The 18,268-nt window shown below is 28.8% G+C and overlaps 2 protein-coding genes across 6 annotated transcripts; both read left to right on the top strand.

Moving 5' to 3' along the window:
• The first annotated feature begins 2,661 nt into the window (after positions 1-2,661).
• LOC136075108 (uncharacterized) lies at positions 2,662-11,402 on the top strand. 5 transcript variants are annotated; one of them, XM_065787382.1, is made up of 2 exons: positions 2,662-2,865; positions 10,329-11,402. In XM_065787382.1, exon 2 carries the CDS (start codon positions 10,357-10,359, stop codon positions 11,269-11,271), a length of 915 nt encoding a protein of 304 aa, XP_065643454.1. In that variant the 5' UTR covers positions 2,662-2,865; positions 10,329-10,356; the 3' UTR covers positions 11,272-11,402. The 5 variants fall into 5 exon arrangements, with proteins under 5 accessions (XP_065643454.1, XP_065643455.1, XP_065643451.1 ...); XM_065787383.1 differs by having other exon boundaries at positions 2,662-3,657; positions 6,417-11,402; XM_065787379.1 differs by having other exon boundaries at positions 2,844-2,928.
• A 5,294-nt stretch (positions 11,403-16,696) lies between these two features.
• On the top strand, positions 16,697-17,799 carry LOC136074097 (uncharacterized). The gene is made up of 2 exons (XM_065786396.1): positions 16,697-16,924; positions 17,026-17,799. Exons 1-2 carry the CDS (start codon positions 16,697-16,699, stop codon positions 17,797-17,799), a joined length of 1,002 nt encoding a protein of 333 aa, XP_065642468.1.
• Positions 17,800-18,268: the final 469 nt, after the last annotated feature.

Genomic DNA, 18,268 nt, shown 5'->3' with positions numbered 1-18,268 from the left:
CATTGAGTAATTTGAGCATACTCATGTTACACAAAATCTTTAAATAAAAGTCATAACTAGTTATTTCTATGCATTGTTTTTCTAACAAAATAGGATTGGATTTTTAGCTAACATATTTTTCTTTTATGAAAAAATAATTTCATTATTTGAGCATCAAAATTTCGCGCCACAGATTTATTTATGCGTGATGATATTATTTTAACAACGCAAAAAATTTAGCAGCGTTTTAATTAGATGATAGCCACTAATTACTGTTCAAAATGATCTTACAAAAAGGTTTAAGTTTAAAGGAATCAAAAATAATCTTCATAAAAATATACATTGAAAAACCATTTGAGCTACATTTTTAAAAGTGATTAACTAAAATTTATGTCAAAAGGTTAGCAATATGCAGATAAATTAATTAGGAATCTATTGAAATAAACTGTATATATATACAACTATTAATAATTGTTTCTAATATTTTTGTTTTATTTTATGTAAAAGTAAAAGTTATGTTTGGTTTAAGTATTGTTGCTAGAGATAGGTTTATAGAACCTACAGAAATCACGTTACTATAGAAACTGAAAGTAGTAAAGTACGGCTAAAAATTATGGTTACCGCCAAAATTTACGCTAATTGTACTGATTCCTATTATTACCACATAAAGTCGATTCAAAAAATACAAAGCAACTTTAGTTTCACTGTTTACATCTAAGAAATCTTTAAGTATGCTCATGTTACCAAAGTTCTCATATTACCCTAATCTAACCAATATCAACTTAACGTATTTAATATTCTTTGCTTATGTGCAAATGTAAGACAAAATTATTACTGTCTCCTTTTCATATTTTATTTATAACAAAACAAAAAATACATACAATCTACGAAATGATAATTTTTTGATGCAACCATTTTTGAAAACTAATCATTGTCAATTTTGCATATCATTTCGTGTTTTTGGAACAAATCGTCTTTATTAACTTTGATTTTTCTTTTGAATGGAATTACATATCTTTAAAAAATCAAATGAAGTTTTTGTTGAAAGTAGTTTTTACATTTGACAATATACAAATGCACTTTTAAAACTTTTTGAAATTCTTTTTATCTATTGGTTTATATGATTTGTAATGCATGATTTTAATTGTATGATTTGTATTTCAATCATTTGTGATCTGCAAGCCTCTACTGCTATTACATTGTTTGTCTTTATTATCTTTAAGAAATTTGTTGTAAATATTTTTTTATTTTATTTATTTAAATTTTTTTTTTTTGATATGATTTGTAATTCAATTATTTATGATCTGCAAGCCTATATTGCTGTATGCCTATAATATCGGTCAAATTATCTTTATAAATTGTTTGTAAACTTTTTATTTTTTTAAATATTTTTTTATTTAAATCTTATTCTTTTATTACTGCAAAATATTTTTTTATTTACTACGTGAAATATTTAACATGTAAATATGCAACGTCTTTTTACAGCGTTATTCGACAACAAGACCATACGGTCTTCTACGAGCTTCCGCATCTTTTTTAGATATATTTCAAAAATCTTCACTTGTAACTGTTTATATTATTATAATTTAGCTTGTAAATTTTATGAAATAACAACGTAATGTTTTAAAATGTAATAAAGGACAAAAAAATTTATTGGATTTCATAAATAAATGTCAAATTTATTGGAAATTATTTTATAAAACATGTTTATATTTTAATTTTTCAAGAAATTTTTTACTTAAGTTGAAAATGAAAAAATATAGTGGCTCGTTTAATAAAATCAAATAATTATTGCTAATACTTCAGTTATATCAGTATAGTTTTTGTGCTTCTAGTACCAGTTTCTTATTTATATGTTTGTAGGACAACATTATTGGGAAGATTTTTTCAAGGATTCGTTAATCTGTAAGTGAAAAAGCTATGACGTATTTCAAAATTATCCGTCATTTTTTGGTGAAAACAATTGGTTCAACGTGCCAATTAAGTCTATCATCCTAAAATGTTGTTAGCTTAGATGCAATTTCGGAAAAATGTGTATACCACTTGCCATTCTGCGTAATGATAATGCCGAGATCATACTCCTTTTCAGATTTTGAAATGATTATGGTAAAAATTTATGTATGTATGTATGTATGTATGTATGTATGTATGTATGTATGTATGTATGTATGTATGTATGTATGTATGTATGTATGTATGTATGTATGTATGTATGTATGTATGTATGTATGTATGTATGTATGTATGTATGTATGTATGTATGTATGTATGTATGTATGTATGTATGTATGTATGTATGTATGTATGTATGTATGTATGTATGTATGTATGTATGTATGTATGTATGTATGTATGTATGTATGTATGTATGTATGTATGTATGTATGTATGTATGTATGTATGTATGTATGTATGTATGTATGTATGTATGTATGTATGTATGTATGTATGTATGTATGTATGTATGTATGTATGTATGTATGTATGTATGTATGTATGTATGTATGTATGTATGTATGTATGTATGTATGTATGTATGTATGTATGTATGTATGTATGTATTTAAACAATAGCGATTTACAAAATCGATTTTATGAAATTTAGTAAAACATACGTGAAGCGCAGTTTTAGCGACTTTAACTAATCCGCGTATTTTAAATTAAAAAAACTTTTTTTTTTAAAACATTTATGATGTGTATTATTAAGTAGAAAAATCAATTACAATTTTATTAGGATAAATATTTCAAGGTTTAAAAATTCTCGAAAAATAAACAATTTTTAGCTTTTAAAATTACCTAAAAACTGGTTTATAAGTCGCAAAACTGGTTAACAATACCGATGTCGTAATAAATAAAACATCCACGTGATTTACATGGAAGATTGAATGTAAGTTAAATAAGCGTAATAATCGTGTTGTTCAGAAAAACTGATTTTGGTTGAATAAAGTTGGTAACGTTATAATTTAAGAGTTCGTATATAACTTCCAATTTTTAAAAGTATATTTTTTATTAAATTTTTTCTTTTTAGAATTGTATTCCTGAGTTTCTAGTTTGTTTTATTTTTATTATTTATTTAATTTTTGATATCTTAACAAGTGTTTTAAAACCCTTTGAAAAAAAGTTATTTTTGTTAAATCCTAAATTTAAGTTATTTTCTTTTGATTACTTTACTTAAAGTTATTTATCATTGATTAGTACAAATTTAAACTATGTTAAACTTAATGATGACTTCAATAGCTCATTTTATATTAATTATGATATAGATTCAAAAAAGTTTTAAAATATAACTGCATTAAACTCTGACAAGCAGTCTCCCGTTTCAACACGGTTTGCATAGCCCCAGCATTAAAATGTCGTGCAATCAAAAAATTGTCACCTATTTTCATTACAAGTTTATGAAATATGTTAATGGCTGTATTGTAATTGATTATAAAGGCGTAAAATCTTTTTTGCGCGTTGCATCACTTTTAGTTAAAGTAATATGATTACGTAACTTTTGATTATAGTAATAAAATATTTTTGTTTTCAAAAAAAAATATTTACATTCGCAAGTAGATTATACCACATGTGAAGGAGATTATAGTCAGACGCAAAGCGTATTTTCAATTTAAAAGGTTAGCAAGCAAATATTGCATTTAAAGATGATTATTTTAAGTAGGAGTTATATAGAGTTAAGGTGGTAGTATAGTAATTAGCAAAAAAAAAAAAAAAATCACCTTTTTCAAATAAAAAAAAATTCTACAATGTGTAATATAACATCACTAAGCAAAAAAAAAAAAAAAAAAAAAAATTATGACAAATCTTCTTCAGCATAATTATCGCTGAAGGCCCATAAATGGGGTAAACTGTGACAGAGATTTTTCAAGAACCCTTATATATTTTTTATTGAAAATTTGGCTGGTGATATATTACATGTGGCATTGCAACATAGACTAGAAGATTTTGATATGGTCAAAAAAATCAAAAAATATTTGCATTTGTGTAAAATTTTGCAATTATGGGGGTAATTTATGAAAAAAAATGATTAAAAATTACTGAACGAGAGAAGCAATAAAAATTATCCTAGTGTATGTTGTAGATACTAATGTAGTGAGTATGTGTGCCAAATTTCAAGTAAATCTGATAATTGGTTTTTTAAAAAATCCACGCCGCAAACCCCAAATACATGATTTTGAGAAAAACGCAATTAAAAAAAAAAAGAAGAATAAAATAGTTCAAAATTCACCACTTTTATAAGTTACACCTTCCAGTTCTTCATTTCGGTCACAAAAACCTTTTTTTATTGCTCTTAACTTTTTTCTTCTTGATTTTACTTTAGTACTACATTGTTTTTCTGCTTTAATGATTCGTTTATTGTCTTTACGTAAACAGTAATTTTGCGCATTTACACCGAATTCCATTCCAAGCTCATTAAACAATTTATTTAAGAACTTCTGCCCTTCATTAAAATTTAGTACAGCTGAGGCTACTCCTATACTTAGAGCAGTTCTTTCAATAAATATATCTTTTGGGCATCGCTTCCATATCAACTGGTTTAAAGACTCATTGGGATTCTGCGTTTTTCCATGCAAACATTTTTCAAGAAGTTTATCGGAACCAAGGTCTATAAATATTGGTTTGATGGTGTTGCAGACAGCAGCGGGAATACAAATATTTTTTTTATATGAAATTTTGCCAGTCAGTTTGTCAGACTGGAATTTGCACCAAGAATCTTTGGTACGCAAACAAAACTGATGACGCGTTTCGCCATCACAACTTTCAGAACAGTGAAAAAGTACAGCTGCAACACTCTTTTTCATTCCATATAAATTTCCAACGTTTTGCCTTATTGCCTTACCATAATAATTTTGCAATGTATTTATAACATGTTCTGTTAAGCGACCTGCTCCTCCTAACTTTTTGCCATTACATAAAGTTTCTTTATTTTGTTTTTTTAAGTTTCTTAATCTAGTACCAACACGTTTTTGAATATGCCCAATGCACTCTGCTTTTTTTATTTCAAAATCTCCATAAGGTTTTGCAGAAACGACATTAACATATGAACTGCTATCTCCATCTCCTAGAAACGTTGTATATCTCAAATTTTTTTTTTTTCAGAACGCAAAAATATTTTTATTGTACCACTTGATTCCATAGAGGAGGCTGAACCGGTATGACTGATTTTGCACTTTTTATAATGTAAGGAGTGAAAATCATTATATTCTTCATGATGTGTGTACTTTTTTAACTCCCATATAGAACACAACTTACAAGTTTTTGTTTCTATTTCGTAATCAACACACTTACCATTTTCTACAGCAACAGCTGTTACTAATCCATTGTTTGAGGTGTATACACGTTTCTGCCATGATCCATCAAACCCACAAATAATATCTTTAGATGTTTCATTGATTGATAGTAACTCATTTGCTGCATTTGACATGCTTTTGTCAACCAAACTTTGATAGACATCCAACATTATGTGCAATGTGTCATTATAGCAGTTTTTATTCATTGGAGGGTTCATGTTCATAATTCCACAAAATGTTTCTATTGCTGAAAATCCCTTACCCATTTCACGAAATGCAATTACTGTACGAGTGTTTATGTCAAAGCGTTTTCGTCCAACACAATTAATTTTTTTATCCATTTTAGCAGATGAAAAAAAAATCGTTTCCCATTCACAATCACTGCAACAAATTTTTAGTCCAATACTTAGGCCATATTTTTTTGAAGAATCAAACCGCAAATTTACTAACTTGTTACATTCTGGGCATTTAAGGACCATTATTGCTTTTTTAAGTAAACCAAAGGTCATAATAAAGTTAAAGTCTTCATTTATCTGTTGAGGTTCATTTACAACTTCTTTGTTGAACAACTTCTTGTAGGATGAGGAACATGGTATGTTTTCAACTGAAGGTATGGCTACGGTTTCATTATTTTTGCAGACATTTGTATGTCTGTTTCCATAAAACTTTCTTTTCTTATTTTGGTATACTCTTTTAGAAGATTGTTTTCTTTTCGTTCGACCCATTACACTTTTATTAAAATAAGATATTTAAAAAATTGACTGATGTATACTACACTATAGACTATTGGTGAACTTATAAAGAGCATAAAATAGCAATAAAGCGTGCTCATTCGCGTATAAATCGAGTCAATAAACAAGAAGTAACTGCTGATTAACAATTTTCATTATAAAAGTTTAGCATGAAACTGTTTTTATTGTTTATATATAACTTTGATTGCAAAAACCCGTAGCAACCTGGTAAATAAAGCGTTGCTACGGATAAAAATTGATATTGAACAATTTAAAAGCAATTTCAGAGGTATATACTGATTTTTTTATTATAAAGCAAGATAAGATTTCGACTCTACAATAGTTATATTAGCTAAAAAATGTATTTTTGAAAAAATGAATTTTTCAATTTTAATTACTATACTACCACCTTAAATGAGTTTTCGATTTTAAGTATAATGATTTAAATTGGATTTGAAAAGTTTTTTTGGGCACTTACTCTTAACAGCATTTGAATTATTAAAGTTCAAATTATTAAAGAATTATTGAATTATTAACTTCAAAAATAAAAAACCTTAATTTTGTTTCTTTTGGTTTCTTATATGGTTTTTATTCAATAGAGTAAACAAGTAAATAACGTTAAGGTGTAAGACCCCTCAAAAATCATTAAAAAGTCAAAAAAATATTTTGTGTAATTCTGACACGAAATTTATCGCTGAACTTGACCTTGAAAGCCATTTTTCAAAGTAAGATTTAGTTCTTGAGGTATAAATCAATTCATTTGACTGGATAAATTTGATCTGCCAAGCAACAAAATAAAAAATCTAGAAAAATTTCGTGGAAATAGATACACTAAAACTTTGCCAATCGATTCAACTTTATCAGTTGCTCCTGTTATTAGTTACGAAAATGACCATTTTTCTTGTGAAACTTCTTTAAGTTTATCGATATCCTCAAAAAAAAATTGAGGAAATTGAGCCAACTCAGCATAATTAAAATTAGACTGTTGGTTAACGAACTGTTGGTATTAAAATTTTGTCTGGTGTAATTAATAAACTATGTTGTAAAAAATGTTTACAATCAAAATTAAATCTTTCAGAATGTTTTCTCAAAAAAAAAAGGAATCAACCAAATGTTTAATATTTGCTGCTCTAGCTGCACAAATTGAACTTTATACTTCAAAGACATGTTTTGGGAAAAAATATTTAATGTAAATAATATAATAGTTTATTCAATGCGTGCATGTGGTCAAGGTATTTTAGAATTAAAAAAATTTATATCTTTAATGAACTTGCCTAAACCTATGATTAAAAATAATTACAACAAAATAAATCTGTCTCTGATTGTGCTAAATTTGACGCAAAAGAAATAATGTTTGATGCTGTAAAAGAAATTTGTCAATCTTTTTCAAATATTGTTGATACTGCATTATCAGCTGATGGTACCTGGTAACATCGTGGTACCTGGTAACATCATTAAATGGAGTTGTTACAGCAATATCAATGGACACAGGTAAAATTCTTGATTACGAGCCAATGAGTCGGTCATGCAAAGCACGTAGTCTAAATTTAAAACTTAAAGAAAATAATTCTTGTGCATTTGAAGCTTTGAAGTCATCACATGTATGTAAATTAAGTTATCATGGCTCTGCTTCTATCGTAGAAGTAATTGGTGCACAAAGAATATTTAGTCTATTTCACAAAGTAAACTAAGGTATGTTAACTATTATGGTGATGGTGATTGTAAAAGCTTATTCTTTATTCCTGGTATATATACTCTTCAAGGCTGTTCAACCATGAACAAATAGCGTTTAATTTTCACACAATATCAAAATCGACTAACATCTAAAAAGTGACGACAAGTTATTCATGGAAGCAAAAAAAAAGATAATTCAGAGAATGACCAAGAAGGTTATCTTCATGATCCTGGTTCTGGTTCTTATATATAGCAGATTTTAAATTGAGTAGTTAACATTTTTATTTAGTAAAATTGTTAATGTAATATTTAAATGCTTTTTTCTCAAATTGTCAATTTCTAACCTCCCAGTCATCCTGTCTCATTAAGAGTACGTAGATTTGCATGAAATTTTCACCAATTGTTTATTGCATCAATTGTTTTACAAATGGAACTACAAGTTTTACACTTATAGAAGATTTAGTTTTTGATTTGTGGAAGATTTAGTTCACAAAAATTTTTTTAAATACGCCATTTTTTTAAAAATATTTTAAGCAGAGTTTAAATACTTATTTTTAGAACAATTTTAGTTCAGTTTGTAGATTACTATGTTGTTAATCATATGCCAAAAAATCGCATCCTATATGCTTTCGGTTACTGAGATAGAATGGCCGGGGTGGCCTAAACATTTTTGGATGTCTGCCATATTACTTCGCAACCATGGCAACTAATAAATATATTTTGCATTATTTAAAGTCCTGTTATATGGTTGTTTCTCAGAGTATACTTGGTTTATTGTTAAAAATATTTTTTTAATAAAAATTTTTTTGAGGGATCTTATACCTTAAAACCACAAACAGACACATAAAAGGTGCCGTTACTACCTGATATTATGATGGCGTCAATAATCTTAACAACCTGTGTCTGTTAACTTAGGTATGATTTTTTTGTTTTGAAAAATTAAAACAAGTTTAGACAATTTAAATTTAGTGTTTTATTTTATAATCAAAAGCGACGCCGCCAAAAAAACTTTCTGTTTCGTATTCACACAAAAAAAGAGTGACTGTGGAAAGTAATTTAGACAAGTAATTTGCTATTAAAAGTTGGTTCCTTTCACCAAAACGTTTGTTGTCATTAATAACAAAGCATTTAGTCCTAAGTATTACAAAAATAACCCACTATACAAACAAAAGTTTAATTTAGTTTATTAGCTCAAATTTAATTCAGTTTGATGTCTTCAGTCTATGAAGAAGGCTCAAATTCAATTGAAATTGACAAAATCAATTTAAGTAATAGAAAAAAAACGGGCTGCAGAATTTCTTGCTTCATATGAACCACTTCAATCTTAACTCAAACTTGAACAAATTTTAACAGCACTTAATTTCAAATTGTTAATGAAAAGTCAATCATTTTAGCAAAAAATTATATTGAAAAAACCATTAAGAAAATCAAATCTTTGACGAAGTTAGTAAACATGATCCCTAGGCCGAAAATTGTTATTAAGTTTAACATTAACCCATGTAAAATCTGATATCAAATTTAAATTTAGTTTGACCATTACTGGCAGTAAAAATTTCAATGCTCAATATATTGATAGCATTTACTTACGGCTAACTTGTTTACCAGTAGATAAAAAATTTAGGTACCTAAATTTTTTATCTACTGGTACTAATTATTACTGATTTTAATTAGTAATTTTAATTACTAATGAAAATCTCAGGATTTTAATTAGAAATTAAAATCCTGAGATTTTAGTTAGCTTAAACTTGTTAAAATCTTTTAACATCAGCATTACGTTAAGACTAAAAAATCTGTTTACTAATTTAATTGCAAATCAAGTTTGTCAATCATTTCAATTTAACTTAATGTGCCAGACTATTGGAGCGAATCGCTCTTTCCTGCTTTAAAAAAATTAGATTTAAAAAAATAATTTTTTTTATTTCTATAAAAAAAGCTAATTGTTTGAAAAAGAAGAAATTAATTTAAATAGGGTGTTTAAAAGTGATATAAAATTTTAATAAAGTTTGAAAATGCGAATTTTTACCTCCTTATATTGCCTTCCCCCATCTCTAACAACCTAACCCGATGGTCTGGATCTATCAAACTAAAAATTACCTTAAAGATGCCCCTATCCCCTCCCTTCTATACTAATTTGTTTGGATCCGCCCGTATTAACTCTATGACAAAGTTATTGATATTTCATTCAAAACAATTCATTGAAAAGAATAATGAAGCTTAAGTAATAATTGCAAAATGTTAAAATATAAGATATAAGCTTTATAAACTTATAATACACCAACTTTAACAAATTTTTTACTTGGCTTCCCTTTCAAAAAAACTAAAAATGTCTTACTACTATTTTTGTTACTGCATTAGTTGATTTAAATATTTTCAATTATTAGTGTAACTCTGTTAAGCTGTCACTATTATTGCTCATGTCCAAGTTGCTGATAATTATATTGTTTTTATTGTTGATGCTTTTGACGTTAACTCTATTATATTAGCATTATATTAGCAAGGGAGTTCTATTAGTTAACTTTTTATTGATATCAGATTACATCTACGTAATTAATTTCATTAAATCTAACATTGTGAATAGTTACGTAGAAAAAATTTTTGACTTTTTTGGAATTTATTTGTCGCCAAAAAATTAAATTTTAACATATTTTTAACTTTAGTTTCCAAAAACCAAATAAAAGTTAAACAATGTGCAGCAAATTTGGAGAAGACACCACTGCATTGGAGGTTGTCGAAGGGATCAGCTTGAAAGGATATGAAGTAATTGTTACCGGTGGAAATTCTGGAATTGGTGTTGAAACTCTAAGAGCTTTAGCAAAAGCTGGTGCCAGATGTGTTCTTTGTACAAGAGATTTGGAAAAAGGGCATCAAGTTGCTAAAGAACTAATTGAATCTACTGGAAATGATCAGATCGAAGTAGAGCTACTCGAATTGGACTCGTTAGAAAGTGTTGATAATTTTGTGCAAAGATATCTTGCCAAAAAAAGACCGTTGAATATATTAGTTAATAACGCTGGAGTTATGGGGTGTCCTAAATCTTTTACTAAAAATGGATTTGAAGCACAATTTGGTGTTAATCATTTGGGACATTTTGCTTTGACTATTGGACTTTTACCCGCATTGAAAGAAGGCGCTAAACTTATGAGCAACAAATCTAGAGTAATCAATGTCAGTTCAACAGCACATGCGTATTCAAACATTGATTTTAATGACATCCATTTTACAAAAGGTAGAGAGTACGAAAGATTCGTTTCCTATGGGCAATCAAAAACATGCAATTGTTTGTTTTCATTGGCTCTGACAAAAAGGTTTTTTAACGATGGTATTGCATCGAATTCAGTTATGCCTGGAGTTATTATGACCAATTTAGGGAGACATCTAAGTAAAGAATTTTGGATTGAAAGAGGACTGATTGATGAAAACGGTAAATTCCTTAAGAAATTTAAGTCAATTGAAGCGGGAGCCTCAACATCGGTTTGGGCTGCAGTATCATCAGAATTAGAAGGAAAGTCGGGACTGTATCTAGATTTTGTTCTATTGGCAAAGAAGAATCAGACATTGAAAAAATACGGGCTAAAACCATGGGTTATGCACCATTTATAATGGATGATGAAGCAGCTGATAAACTGTGGAACATTTCAGAAGAGCTGCTGAGTAAAAGAACTCTCTAACAAAATTAGATTTGCTAGTTGATTTACCTGTCTATTTAAATTTAATTTTATATTTCAAAATGACTTTATTGAAAAAAGTATTTAAAAAATAAAAAATAAAATTTTTGTTTGGTTTTAATACTACGTTTTTGTTTTGAGGTTTTTCTTATTAGAATACTTTTGTAATCTAAAATAACAGGTTTAAAATCTATTAAAATACTGGTTTTAAATCAATTGTAATATGCGGTCTGAATAAAGCCTAGATCTTTCATGCAAGTAATAATTGGGTTAGATCACTGTTTTATAGGTAATCAATAAACAAAAATTATAAAAATAGCGCTCATTTTGAAATAAAATTAATCTGTTTTTATTTTATATCGTAACAGCTTTATTTAAAAAGTGTAAAATTATTTAATAAGCCTGAAGAAGCAGTTTCCCGTATAGCTATGTAATTTCTAGTATGTTGAGACTAGGTTAAGAGCAAGTTAAGCATTTTTTAATAAATCTAACATTCTCTTGAGTTAGCTTGAAATATAATCTGCAATTAGGCATTTTATAGTTATAAATTTGGGGCAATAAGACTAAGTTGCTTCTTTTAAGTCTCGCTCATATACTAATTATAGTTCACAAAAGAACTTTACTTTATCTTAATTCATAGTTATTTTTAAATTGTTAAAATACCATGGGCACAAACAAAAAATGTTATTCAAATTACAAAGCTTGAAAAACCATCCAGTATAATAGATATTCCTACCACCTGAACAGAAGAAATGAGGTTTTAAACTTAGAAAAAATAAACCCGTGTCAGAGCCCTATTTCTAAATTTAGATATAAAAGTAAAACCCTAAATCTTTGCAAAATATAATTTTGTAAGCTTTTCGCAAAGTTATAACTGGCGTTCAAATAAGTTCAAATAACTATTTTTGCAATAACTTAATAATAACTTAATAATTTTCAATAAAAATAATTATAATTTCATTAACTTAGTTCTTATAAAATACGAGTGTTCGAGAGTGTCAAAAAATTTTCAAAAACTTTTAGAGTTTTTAATACTGTTGTCGGGCCTCAAGGAAAAACTCAAGGATTATCATCCTTTGGGTAGCTAAAAAAATTGCAAAATCTTGATTCGTAAAAAAATTAATTGTAAAAATAAAGAAATTAATTTTCTGAATTAGATAACTTGAATTTTTATTACAAAATAATCATAAAACTCAAGACGTCAAAATGTATACACCAAAATAAATAGAACTTTTTTATTCGTCTTTTGGATAACAAATCAACATATGATATTATTGGATCTCAGCTAAGCAATCCCAGAATGAAACACTCTTTTGTAAATGATGTTTAACAGGTTGTAATAAAATAAGTTTTAAAGTCAAAAAGAACGTTAAAAAAAGAATTCGCGCTGCGTTTTTCATTAATAAAATCCCTATTGATATATTAAAGATATTGAGAGAACTTTAAAAGAAACTAAAAACATTAACCACTGCGGCCGTGGCGCAGTGGTTAGAGCGCTGGCTTTGGAAGCAGGAGGGCCAGGTTCGAAACGAGCTCTGGAAATATTTTCGCGTCACGGCACAGTTGGCCAGTGACTGGACAAAAGTGTAAAGACCATAGTCAGAATTTTGATGACTAAATGGTTTCAAACCATTATATAGATATTATAAAACATATTAAAGCCGTTTATAAGCACTTAAAGTTTTAATAAATATAATAATGATGTAGTTGAAGTAGACGCGAATGTTTTTTTCTTTTACGTTTGAACTCTTTTAGCTAAAAAAAAATCTGTGATTGCGCTCAAAAAACTTTATTTGCACAAAATTTTAAAAAACGCGGAAAACTTATGATACGGTCCTACTCATACTAAACGTATTACTCAACAATAATATATAATTTTATATACATATATATATATATATATATATATATATATATATATATATATATATATATATATATATATATATATATATATATATACATGAATGAATGCAAATTTTATAAGATACCCTAATCCATACTCTTTAAGACTACACTTTAATATTTTTAAAAAAATATACTGTTAGGGCTACACAGCTCATAGAGTAAAAACCGAGCCAACTAGCCCCAGTCTCCCCTACTTATTTTAGATGTTGAAATGCTGTTTTTATTAAGGCTAAATGGGTGTCACAAGAAGCAAGATTCACTAATTTATTTGACTCAACAGTCTGTCAATACATAAAAAATAGTATATTTGTATTCAACTTTGTTAAAGATTTGGAGTTTCAAGATTTGGAGTTTCAAGATTTGGAGTTTCAAGGCGAAAAGTTTGAGAGAAAATTTAGTTTATTTATTTTGATTATGGTAAGAGATGGAAAGTAAAATGTACATATCTCCAGAGAGAGCTATGCATATTATGTAGAAAAAGTTTTTATTCGGAGTTTTTATTAGTTCAATGGTTTGTGCTTATGTTATGGGACGCACCCGATTTGTATTTTTGTTTTGGAATGTGCATAACTTATTAAAATGTGGTATGAAAGGTTAAAGGAAAGTTATATTTATAAAGCGTTGTTTATTTTATGTTTTATATAAAGCCAAGAACAAGATTGACATTTTTCTTCTGAAAAATTATTTTCTCTTGCCTTCACGTAGTTTATAGGATAAGTTTGACATTTTTAGTTAGTGAGTCTTGCCTAAATTGAATAATTCCTGCTGTTATCCTGGTTTTAATTTCATAATTTGTGTCACGTGACTAAAGTTATATCATTATGTAATGGCTGTTTTAACTGATTTTTTTTAGCAATTTCTAATTAGTAAATCTTGCCTGAAATGGAAATAGTTCCTAGTTAAAAATTAAAATTTGTTTCATGCAATTTTAATGATGGCATTCCATAATGGCTGTTACTACAGGGTTCATGCAGCAACTGAGGGTTTGGCTTTAAGCAGGTTTCCATTTGTTTTTTTATAAAAATACTTTGTTTTCCTGAACAAGCATAGAATAGAATTGGCATTACTTTTATAAAAAATTTTTATATTTATCTCCGCTTTAAATTGTATATCTAATCAAAAAAATTTTTTCTCCTTAAATAAGTATATAATCTATTGAAAATAATTTTTTATAAGATTTTTGAAAACGTTAATAAAATAGAGATAGGTTGGTAGTAACATATATTTCATAACATGCAACGACTTAGGATTTGGGTTTGGACAGGTCTCCATTTTTTTTTATATAAAAAAATTTTTGTTTTTCTAAATTAGCCTAGAATAAGTTTGACATTTATTTTCTAAACATTTGTTATGTCTTGCCTTAAAAGTAATTTATCTGAGAAATTTGACATTTCTAATTTGTAAACTTTGCCTGAAATGGAAATAGTTCCTCTGGTTATCCTGGTTACAAATTAAAACTTGTGCTATATGATTTTAATACTATCAGTCCGTAATGATTGTTACTAGAGGTTTCAGAACATTCAGTGACTGAGGGTTTGAGTTAGGCAGATCTCCATTTGTTTTTATATAAAATTTTGTTTTACTGAACTAGGCTAGGATAAGTTTGGCATTTATTTACTGAAAGCTTTTTATCTCTTACCTTAAAAGTACTTTATCTGATAAGTTTGACATTTCTAATAAGTAAATCTTGCCCGAAATAAAAATAGATCCTGCCAATATCCCGGTTACAATTCAAAATATGTGTCATGTGATTTTGGTAATGTCAATCTGTTTTGGATGGTTCTGCAGGTTGCAAAACATACGGTGACTGAGGGTTTGGGTTGTGCACCTCTCCAATAGATTTTATATCGAGATTTTGTTTTCCTGAACAATCCTACGTTTAATACGTTCAATACGTTTGGCATTTATTTTGATGATGTCTCTATTTGTTTTCTTTTCAAGATTTTATTTTCCTGTGCCTAGAGTTTGAACTTAGTCTAGAGTTTTTTCGTAAACTGCCTAAGTTTGGCATTTATTTTCTGAACATTTTTTATCACTAACTTTAAAAGTATTTTATCTGATAAGATTGTCATTTCTAATTAGTAAAACTTGCCTGAAAGATTTATAGTTCTAGGATAAGTTTAGCATTTATATTGAAAACTTTTTATCTCTTGCCTTAAAAATATTCTATCTAATAGGTTTGTCATTTCTAATTAGGAGATTTAATTGAGTTCTTATTTATTTAGTATTATTAGTAACAAATATTTTCTTGATGCGCGTTTTCACCATTGATCACTTTATTTTAAAAATTTTGGTTAAGCCACTGTTTTTCTTACCTAGTCCACTTTATCGAATTCAAGGAACTCACTTGCAGAGATCATCCCAGGCTAAGAACGAATAGTGAAAACTCGCGCCATTTGCATGACATCACTTAAATCTTCCCAGATCCCCCAAAAACATGGTTGCACAATAAGTTCTTTTTTTTTATTTTTTATTTTTTATTTAATCATATCAATAAAAATTTACAAATGCTAAATTAATAGAATTTGGTTAGGTGTCACTCATATACAAACTAGTCAATCGAAAGACCTTCAACCATCGCCCGTTAATTCAAGTCTACTAAAAATTTGTCTTACGATATGTGCAATTTAAGTTGATGTGGTGCAAAACATTTTAATATGGATTGCTGGGAAGTGCTTCTTTTGATGGCTGTTGATACTTAATGCTTAGCCCGAAAACAAAAAAAGTGTAACACTTTTTATTGAAAAATACTTAATATTATTATGCTAAGATTGTAAAAATTATTTTTATATGATAGCCTATTATTTTTTAAATATGTAAAAAGTACAACAGGTCTAGATGATCAGCAAATTAACTTAATTTCATTAGTTTACCAGTGGAATTCAACCGGACACATACTGTTCATATTGAAAAGAAATATTCTTGCCTCATTTCTACGATCAAAAATGTCACCAAGAAAAAACAAAATCTGGAGATATTTTCAAAAAACAAGTGACGGTGCTGAATGCAAGGCGTGCAAAAAGTCTTTGAAAACAAAAGATGGAAACACAAGCGGACTTCATCGTCACCTCGAAAAAAAACACAGCCAAGATTACGTTGAGTATTCTGAAAAAACTGAAGACTCTCTTCTTCCTCCTCCTAAGAAGCTTTCAATTCGGTCAAGAGAAGTTCAAGCTGGAATGATGAGCATAATAACGGAGATTACGCCAAATCTAAAAAGTGCTGCATTTACTTCTGACCTTTGGACTTCTTGAGCTTAGGACAGCTACATCTCTTGGACTTTTCATGCTATTGACGAAAATTGGAGACTTCATCACTGGACACCCCATGTCCAACAGTTCCCAGGCCGACACACAGGTATCTTAATTGAAGGAAAGCTAGATTCTTACTTAGAAGAACTAAATTTGCCTGCTGATTTGCCACTGTACTGCGTAAACGACCAGGCAAGAAACATGAAACTTGCAGTCAAATTGTCAAAGCGCCTTGACCAATACTTGTGCAACAATCATATTTTGCAATGTGCAGTTCGAGACTCATTTCGAATGACTGCTGGAATGGATGATGCGTTGCAAACATGCAAGGATTTGGCTTCTTTAACTCACCAGTCAACAGTTGCAGCTGAGTTGCTTGAATCAGAATCAGACGCTCAAGAAATCAATTTTAGACAATTACGCCAATCTGTTGACACAAGATGGAATAGTGAACTTGCATGGCTTCTGTCGTACATCTAAAGAGTGCAATTATCAGCTTATGTGCAAATGAAGATATTTTTTCTTCAAAGACCATCAGTGCATCACAGTGGAAATCAATCGAGGGAGCAGTAGAAACTTTGGCACCACTTAAAGAAGCAACAGAAACGTGGTCGGCTGAGTCTATTCCAACAGTTAACACTGTCGCCGATTCTCTTTATTTAATCCATGACAAAATTGATCAATTTATTGAGACGGATGGAAAAAATGGCTACGGTGTCTTGTATGCACAAAAATCGAAAAGCTGCATTGAGAAAAGATTTCCTCTTCGTCACATTGGAAACTTATTGAGTGATGCAGCAAACTACTTAAATCCTGCTTTAAAGGGACTTCAGTTGAAGCTCTTCGAAAAATTTCAAATAACAAAAGAATGGTTAGCTTCACAGGTTAAGGATAATGCTGAGTGCCAACCTATTGCCAGAGTCCTTTCAGCGGATTTGTCCCCTAATTCAAAACTGAAGCGCAAGTTAAACGTCAGACATGAAACACAAGAGCCAACATCTGAACTGAATCCTATTTTGAGCGAAATGTGCCAGTATGAATATCTCCCTGATGCCAAAAAAGACTTTCCGATTCTTGATTGGTGGAAATTGCATTCGAATACACTGCCTGAACTCTCTTCATTAGCTAGACAAATTTTAGCTATTCCAGCAAGTTCAAATAAATCAGAGAGAGTTTTTAGCTCAGGTGGAAATGTCGTCCGATCATCCAGACACAACTTACACCCAGAAAAAGTAAAACAAATCATCTTAATCAGAGAAAACATTGTCTTGTTGGAAAAGTTTGGCAAAAAATTTCTGAATTAACATTTGAAAAAGTTGTTAACATTTGACAAATGTCATTTGTGTATATTTGTCAAAACCACGTTTACATTTTTTTTACTTGGATTTTAATATATTTGTTTTCAAAATTGTTAAATTTCTCGTCTCGTCTCGTTTTCGGTCTCACCAGAAGTACTAACTTCTCGTCTCGGTCTCGTCTCGGTTTGAAAAAACCAAGTCTCGCTCATGGTTAAATTTTCTTTTTTTAATAATTAAACGTTTAAAATCCTCGCAATCGGAACGTCACCTGATTATAAAAAATTTCTATGGCACGAATTGTTTGCGCTCCAGAATTTTTTTAATAAATGATCAACTAATCATAAATTTTCCACCATCTGCGATGGTGGAAAATAAATGATTAGATGAGTAAATAAAGCAGAAGAATCCGTAAAGAAAAAGTAAATTAGAAAGTTTAAAAAAAAGAAATGTCGGTTTTTGATTGGTTTAAGAAGTA

This window comes from Hydra vulgaris, chromosome 01 (genome assembly GCF_038396675.1).
Source record: "Hydra vulgaris chromosome 01, alternate assembly HydraT2T_AEP".
Lineage (NCBI taxonomy): Eukaryota > Metazoa > Cnidaria > Hydrozoa > Anthoathecata > Hydridae > Hydra > Hydra vulgaris.
The sequence above is the reverse complement of the archived record's forward strand: the minus strand, read 5'-3'. Positions and strand labels throughout refer to the sequence as shown.

Excerpts from the sequence above, each read along its gene's own strand:
- LOC136074097 (XM_065786396.1), top strand. The coding sequence starts at position 16,697 with ATGAAACTTGCAGTCAAATTGTCAAAGCGCCTTGACCAATACTTGTGC. Across the intron at positions 16,925-17,025 it reads TTAGACAATTACGCCAATCT|ACCATCAGTGCATCACAGTG; the intron begins GTTGACACAAGA and ends TTTTCTTCAAAG.
- LOC136075108 (XM_065787382.1), top strand. The coding sequence starts at position 10,357 with ATGTGCAGCAAATTTGGAGAAGACACCACTGCATTGGAGGTTGTCGAA.